This window comes from Thalia democratica, unplaced genomic scaffold (assembly GCF_965202585.1).
Source record: "Thalia democratica unplaced genomic scaffold, ktThaDemo2.hap1.1 HAP1_SCAFFOLD_356, whole genome shotgun sequence".
Taxonomy (NCBI): domain Eukaryota; kingdom Metazoa; phylum Chordata; class Thaliacea; order Salpida; family Salpidae; genus Thalia; species Thalia democratica.
Genome location: NW_028139435.1, coordinates 66,918 through 75,305, shown reverse-complemented (window position 1 = coordinate 75,305; position 8,388 = coordinate 66,918). Strand labels below are relative to the sequence as shown.

Genomic DNA, 8,388 nt, shown 5'->3' with positions numbered 1-8,388 from the left:
TTGTTTTCTGAATTTTTATTTTAAAATGCAGTATGTTTCTATTAACTTTTTATAAACACATCAAAAAAATTAAGTTAAAGTAATCAATAACGTCAAAAGTAATATTTTTAAAACTGTATTTAATGATCAAATCAGTTTTGAACTTAAATTACTTTAAGATATTCATGTTAATGATTTATAAAAACTAAGTCTGTTAAGTATTTAAATATAAACTTAACTTTTTCCAATGAAATGTTGTGCTTTAGAAATTTTTACTTTAAGTGAACTTAATTAAATTGAAATTAATAGTTAGCAAATAAAAATTTCACAGGCTGCTTTTTGCTCAATAAAATTAAATTACTGAACTTAACAACATGAGCTATACTGAAGGTAAGGCTTATATAATTTTTTTGATTTTGGTTTTAGTGTAAAAAAGATAATATTAAAATTAAATGTAAGTAGAAGTTGTGAGTATAACTATATACCTAAAACCTACTAACATAATGTAAATAAAAAAATTGTATATAGTCTTAATACTTTTATTAATCTTGTTAAGTTAGGTTCAAAACAGCAACACATTAAGTATTTATAAAATAATTTTATTCAAACTAAAATTTAGTCTTGTTAAAAAATTAAACTAATAATTATTTTTCTTAAGCTTTATTAACATTTTCAGTTTACTTATATTATTGATGTTTTTCTTAGTTTAAATTGTTTTATTTAGGTTTTAAATCTATTTAAGCTTTAATTTTTTTTGTCGTGTTTAATTTAACTTAACGTCATTTAATAAGGATGTCCTTATTATGATCATAATAATTATTAAAAATGTAGTTTTATAATAAATAAATTTGACAATGTTTCAAAAGGTTTAGAATCATTATCTGAGGATTATGTAAAAAACTTAGTTTTGATGAAGGAGATAGATAAAAAGTCTGAAAATCTTGAAGTATGTTTTTACTTTTTACTTAAATCATAGTCTTAAAAATTTGTTCGCAGACCGCACTTATTTAAAAATAAATATGATAATTATATAGTAATAAAAATAGCATTTTAAACCAAAAATGTGATAAAATGAGCAGTATTAACGCATTAGAAATGCGTGATTATTGTATTAACAGCTTTAAAGTAAACTTTTACTACAAAAACTTTTCCTATTAGTGTTTTTCAAACTGTATATTTTGAGCTGAAAAGTATTTCGCAGGCCACATTTGAACTGCAGGCTGCAATTTGTCGATCTCTGATCTAAAACTTTAAATAAAGTCCACATGATTTTAATAAATTAAACTGCTACTGTTTATTAAGCTTTTATCAATTGCAGGAAAGCAAAGTATGTAAAACATTTCAATACTTTATAAACAGTTTTAGGTACTTGATGTTTTTTAATGTAAAACTACCACTATCTTTGTCAATATGAGTGTATCTACAATGTAATTAATTAATATCTTATTTTAAACTACAAATCTTACTTATTTGTTTTATATTATAAAACAAACAAATGCTATAAGTGTTGCTAGACAATAGTCGAACATTTAAACTTAAAGTCTATCCCTAGTTCATTTATATATAAAATGCATTTTGAAGTATATTTTCCTGTAATATATAGACTACACAAGCTTGTTTTGCTTTATAGTGTTTTAACATAAAGAAAAATATAAATTCTATTTATGTTAAATCAGATCACAATATTTTTTTAAATAGAGAGAACTACAAGAAAAAGTTAATGAATGCAGAAGATTGTTGGAAGATCCTGAAAGAGATGAAGATAGATACTACCAGTTACTAGTCGAAATTGCAAAGGCACAGCAAGATAAAAAAAATTTGACACAAACTAAAATAGACATTGGGCAGCAGAATTATAATTTAGTATGTTTTATGTTATCTTCTCTTCACCCTTCTCTAAGTGAATAAATTTGAGTTGTCATATAATAAAATTTAGATTGAACTTGCGTTGATTATATGGTTACTAAAACGTAAAAAAGTATTTAGCTTCTTTTTTCATTTTAAAAATAACTTCGTATAGTCAAAAAAAAAAGGCAATGCACGACATGGTGATATAAATGTTATCTATGATATATATACACCTTATACATGTAAATGAATAAAGTTTTTTTTTAATTGTTAAAACTGTTTTAGTCAATTCTATAGTTAATTACATAATTGAGATATATAAGATAAAGGGAATGCAGGACATTTTTAAGTTACAATATTTCTTTTCTGCAGTAGTAATTTCATTTTCATACCGTTTTTCATAGTAACATACCGAATGTATATATTTATAAAATTTATTTTAATACCCTTTTTCTCTTTATTTCAAACATCGTAATTTTTAGTGTTCTTTTTAACATTTTCTTTTACGGGTCACGTTTTGATGCTCAGGGATTTATCATGGGCCTTATTGCCTACACCTGACTGATATTTTTTTTCAAAGTAGTAAAAATAAAATCAAACAAAGTTTGTTACAAATCTTTTAATATATAAAGAAGTTCAAAGTAAGTTTTATTAACATAAGTCAAAATATAAATCTAGTTTTCTTATTAATGTATTAACAGGTAGATAACCAGATAAGAATTATGGATGACGCAGGAAGTGATGTTAAAAGAAATAAAGTAGGAAATAATACGACTGAAAATCAAGAGGTAAAATTTTTTAATAAATTTCAGAATTATTTCAAAAATATTTTACATTTAGTTCAAAAAATTGAAAAAATAAATATGAACTATGTGTTAAGACAGAATTGATATTAAAACATAAATTGAAGTTTATCTATGTAAATAATACATTTTAAATTATTATGTAGAATTTCTCTTGTTTTTTTAAATTTGTTAGCTATTTACTATTAACCATTTTTTATTCTTATCTAAACATTTATTAACTTTTACTTTCAGACATTGACGAGCACTGTAAGAAAAAGAGGGAGATCCAATAAGAATTCAGGTTAGAATTTTGTTTTATTTTTAAAAATGTAACGTTATTTATGTTATTTTGATAATGTCTTTTTAAACTTACGTAAAAATTTTGATTGAATTCTAAATAGTATAGTAACATTTTTTTAAGTTGTGTAAAACCTCGTTGTTTATCTTATATTTTATTTTAATTACAACAATAAATTAAATTTTGTTTACGTTGTTTTTAGTTTAAAAAAAGTCTAAGTTTTCGTGCGACTAAGGCTTTATTTTATTGAAAATATTTTTCAAGCAGGTTAATTACCGCAATAAGGAAAAATATATAGAGTTGGAAATTTTATTTTTCTAATGCACGATAAATAGAATACTATGTTAAAACATACAATTTTATAGCTCAATTGCAGCAGTCTACTATCTTCAGACCAGATGTGATATCGATGCCTGTTAACCCTAACGAGCCAACTTATTGCTTTTGTAATCAAGTGTCATTTGGTAAGATGATCATGTGTGACAACGACAATGTTTGTTTTTTAAATTATCAATTTTTAGTATGCCTAATTTCTTATACTTTTGAATTTATTATTTTTATCTTAAGCTAACTATTTTGGTTTCTAAAGAATATTTAATTATTTACTTTTAAGTGTTTAATTTTTTTTTGTCATACAGTCTTAATTTTTTCACCGAGTATAAATAATAATTTATCAGTAGGACGTGATTAGTCGGTTTTATCTATTGCTCAACCATAGAATTTCAATTAGCCCATTTTTTGTACGCGGCAAATCAAATTAAAAGAAATAGAATAAAAACAGCTTTTTAGCTGTCAGCCTGTTAGAGCGAAACACTTTTGAAAATTTTGCTACATATAGTCATTTTATTGCTTAAAAACTGAGGGTCTTTTTTTTGTTTTATAAGGTAGCTTTATTTTGTAGAAATATATCCATTACATTTTACAGCTATTTGAAAATACCTTTACTTCTTAAATAAGAACAACCAAAATATGTAATTTTATTGGTTTCTTATAGTAAATGCAAACTAAATGAGCAAAAAGACTTTTTTATTTAGAATTTCTTTTCTCCTAGAAGACCTCCTTGTGTGCAGTGTAAAAGTATTCTAATGATTAATTGTCGAATCGAACAAAATGGCACAAACTAGACCTATTAAAATATGAATGAGTAGAGGTAGTAATGATTTTTGAAAAAGGACGTCGAAAATAGAAAAAAGAGCTCTATTTCTTAAAAAGAGGTGGAAATAGAGTATCTTTTAATTTAAGTTTTATATATATTGCAAGACATTACAATGATAAAGCTAAAAAAAATTCTTTCACTATAGTGCAAAAATTGACTGGCTCCAAAAACCCTTCTGGTGCATTGGGATAACAAAACTAGTCAAACATTGGTAGTTAAAATCAAAAACTTGTTTCTGTTCAGAAAAACAACATAAGCTTCGAAGAGTTCCTTCATTAGAAAGGTATGGTATCAAAATATTTATAACAAAACAGTTTGTGATAAAGTGATGGGTGTTCTTCGAGGCTGGAACTGTTTAAACAGCAAAAAATCTATGTTTTTAACACTACTAGCTCTGACACAGGGCGCTACTCAGGTGCTTGTATCACATTATAAAAGTGTCTTAGTAGTCCAATATTTCGGCTAGCTTACGGGCATCTTGTGCTAGAACTGCCACTAAATAAAAATTTTAGTACTTAAGCCATACAAAAATCAAAAACACCCAAACTATAAGTCTTTAAGTTTGATAAATATATTTGCAAAATACGTTGCAACACTGTGATAGAAATTATGTTTTTAACTTAAGAAGTTATTTCTGAAATTTGCAAAAATATAAAAGTTTTCAGTTGCCTTGTCTGCGTAATGCTTTAAATGAGGTTACTAAACTATAATACAAGAATACTGATAAATTATGTTAACCATAAGTAATTTTTGGAATCTTGTTGAAGAACTAGTTCCTTTGAGTTTGTTTGATGGTGATACCATTCAATTAGTCAAAGCTAAAGTCGCTGACGAAAGATGTGTTAAAATGTCAACCAATTTCGATCTTCTTCGAGAAATGAAGACACAAATTATAACAATCTACTAATTATCAAAGAGAATATGAAGGAAGTACAAAACCTCAAAATTATGAGTAGTTTAAGAATCAATCTATTGTGATTATGTTTAACTTTCGATTTTAATAAAACAGTTAAACTCTTAAAGATTACATGTGATTAATGTTTTTTTTAAACCGGTAATATCTAAACAAATGTTCAAGAGCCATGCTTTAAGTAAGTATTGCAATGTTCTAAAAGTTATTTTAACTGAAAATTTAAAACAAAGTATAGAAAATATCGTAATTTTTAAAGTGTACTGATATAAAGCAATATTTTCAAAAGTGTTTTGCTATAACAGGCTTATAGCTAGGAGACTAATTATTTTCTGTGCTATCTTTCCATTTGACTTACCACGCACAAAAATAGGCTAAGCGAAACTTGAATTTTTATATTCTTGAGGGGTAACAGTTCCACCCTAGTGCTTAGTCTTTATGTGCATCAACAATATTATACTTTATATATCAAAAATAATCAAAGTTTTTAACAATAATTTACTTACAAAAGTTATTTTTAATATTGTAACCTATCTTAAATAATGTTATTATTTTTTTACAGTGTCCAATCCAATGGTTTCATTTTGCATGTGTTGGTTTGGAAGTTGAGCCAGAAGGCGACTGGTTTTGTTCAAAATGCGAAACTACCAATGTCGAAATTGATAATTAATAACATTAATATTTACTACGATAATGTGACTGTTTAGAACTGAATATATTTAGTGTAATAAATATTGTTTTCTTGCAAGTAAATTAGATCTGTGTGCCTTACTAGTTTTGTCTTTTGTACTAAAAATTAAGGCGTTATACTTAGATGTATATATGGTTAAAAAGTTTTCATACTACAAAAATATACCAATTAAGGGGTTGCTAATTATAATATATAAGACCGGCTTCCTCTATAACTAATGTTAACATTTTATCTTTTTGAAGCTAAGCCCTAATTACAGATTCGTTTTTAAACTTTTTAAAGAAAATGTCCATAAATGAACACAAATATAATGTACTTATTAAACCAACATAACTAAATAAAAAATTATACAAGATAACTTCGAGGTTAAACAATTAACTCTTTTAATATTCATAGAAACATCCCAAAAAATGCAAGTAATAAAACAAATAGTAGATTATGGTTTCCATGGTCAATATTGGTAGTAATTGGTTAAAAAAGGTGCTTACCATTTTCAAGTTTTCTGTTTACTTTTAACTTATTACTGTTTTTAATTTAGCTAAAAGTATTAGTTACAGACAAACGGTGCGCAGCTCATGACTGAAAGGTCTTTCTGCACACCAATCCATCGTCTTAATTTTAAGCTTCACATTTTTTCTTATTCTCTGTTAATAAATGTTAAGTTAGAGATTAAAAATGTGCTTTTTCACTGTTTACTTATAGACTTATATTTAAGACAAAATTTATATGAAGTTTGAAAAGTTGAACTTTTGGTAAATATATTAGTTTATGATTATAAAATACTAACTATTTCAAAGTAATAATCTTTGAAGGACATTTCTATACGAAAAAAATAAATAGAAGTGATCTTTTTTGATACGGAAGCGATATTTAGGTTTTTAAATTCTACCTGTAGCTACAATATTGCACATTTTAGTTTTTATTTTTTATATTCTAGTTTAATGTGTTTACGTGTATGCAAGGTTCTCTCTGGCCCAGATTTCTTTGAATAATATTCCAAAATTTTCAAAAATCAATTCTGGAGTTTTTAAAGTCTCTAAAACCTTTGCAACTGTTTTGTTCAGTTTGTTGTTTTAAATGATGGTTTGAAAATATTAAATAAAACAACATATTTTATTATTTTTTTTTGAATATATACAATATATTATGATGATTTTTTTGTTAGTTACGGACTATAAGTTTGAACTGTTTTATGAGGCTACAAATACTTTATCATACTATATATGTTTCTTTAATCGTGATCCCGCACTTAATTTTACTCTGTTTCTAACAAATACTTATCCATTTTTTTAAAAATAGAACAAACTTTATAAAATTTTGGCCAAAAAATTTAAAAGGAAATTTATTCAGTTTGCTCATCTTACCTTGAATTTTAAACAAAAAATTTAAACAAGTTCTTTATAAAATGAATTTTTATATATTAATAACATATTAAATATATTCAATATTTTAATTTAATATAAACAACATTTATATTAATTTTCTATACTGTATCTCTTAATTTTTTTTTTACTTTTGGTACACTCTTTTGCCTTTAATTTTATAATTCAAAGAACAACTTAACTCGTATTTTAAAAATAAAATGTGAAATAAAACTAGATATCTCGGAAGAAATTTCTAAAAATCACTGGCCACCCTGATTATTAAATAAAAAATTGTAAAAAAGTTGTATGTGATGAACAACTGACCTTACTAATCAATTATTATTGAAATTAAGTGAAACATAAAGATAGGCTTTTGACAGAGTGATCAAAAATCAGATAACTTGAAAGTATTCATTCTTGAAAAACTTGAGTATTCAAAACAAATCACTAGAAAACCTGGAATATAATTAATTTATTTATATTTAATAGTTAAATTTTGTTTTGACATGAAAAATCTATCATATACATAAAGAAAATCTTGACATCATCAAATTTGTTTAAACACATTTAAAGTAGCTTAACAGTATCTTTTTAATGTTGTTATACTACTTAACACAGTTTTTAACCTTAACTGTAGTCTGAATGTGTACTTTCAAAAACATGGAAGAAATTTCTCTAAAACTAGTGACCCAACCTGTTTTGATAAACTTGTTATTCTCTAACTCAAACAATCTTTACTGAGTAGGTAAATAAAAGTTTTGTTCACACAACATGATCATAAAACACATAAGTAACATTTTGTATGCATGGTTTGTTAAAACCTTTTAAAGTAGAGTGAAATTTAATTAATTAAGAAACAAATCTATAAATCAAGTTGTAATTGTAAGTTTACAAAAAATGGGGAAGTATACTGAATAGTGCTTTAAGATAGAGGTATTTTTGATTAACTTTGAATTTCATTATAGTATTTAATCAAAAATTAGCGAATGTGATTTCTAACAAAAAAATCAGAGAGTTAGCCGCTAAGGAGATTTAAAGAGAATTTAAATTAAAATTTTACTATAAGATTTGTATTGAATAAATAAAAGTTATTAGGATTACAAATTTTAAACACATATTTTAAATATTTTGTACTATTTACAGTCTTACCTTTTTATAGCTCATTTTAGTTTCTTGTAAAATGGAACAGTACAAATAAGTGAATCTAACTTGCTCGAAAATAAATCCAGTAAAAGTAATCCAAAGTTTAAAAATAATCTTTGTTATTGATTCTATTAATATTTTATATACATATTCTTTTTTTTTATCCTAGGTTGCTTACAAACTTATGCAAAATCTGCCAAGCATTTAGCTAATG

The 8,388-nt window shown here is 24.9% G+C and overlaps 1 protein-coding gene across 1 annotated transcript; it reads left to right on the top strand.

Annotated features, from left to right (window-relative positions):
* The first annotated feature begins 353 nt into the window (after window positions 1-353).
* Window positions 354-5,646, top strand: LOC145846252 (inhibitor of growth protein 5-like). The gene is made up of 7 exons (XM_082953130.1): window positions 354-369; window positions 846-925; window positions 1,678-1,842; window positions 2,529-2,615; window positions 2,865-2,913; window positions 3,276-3,403; window positions 5,539-5,646. The coding sequence occupies exons 1-7, from the start codon at window positions 354-356 to the stop codon at window positions 5,644-5,646; spliced, it is 633 nt and encodes a 210-aa protein (XP_082809256.1).
* Window positions 5,647-8,388: the final 2,742 nt, after the last annotated feature.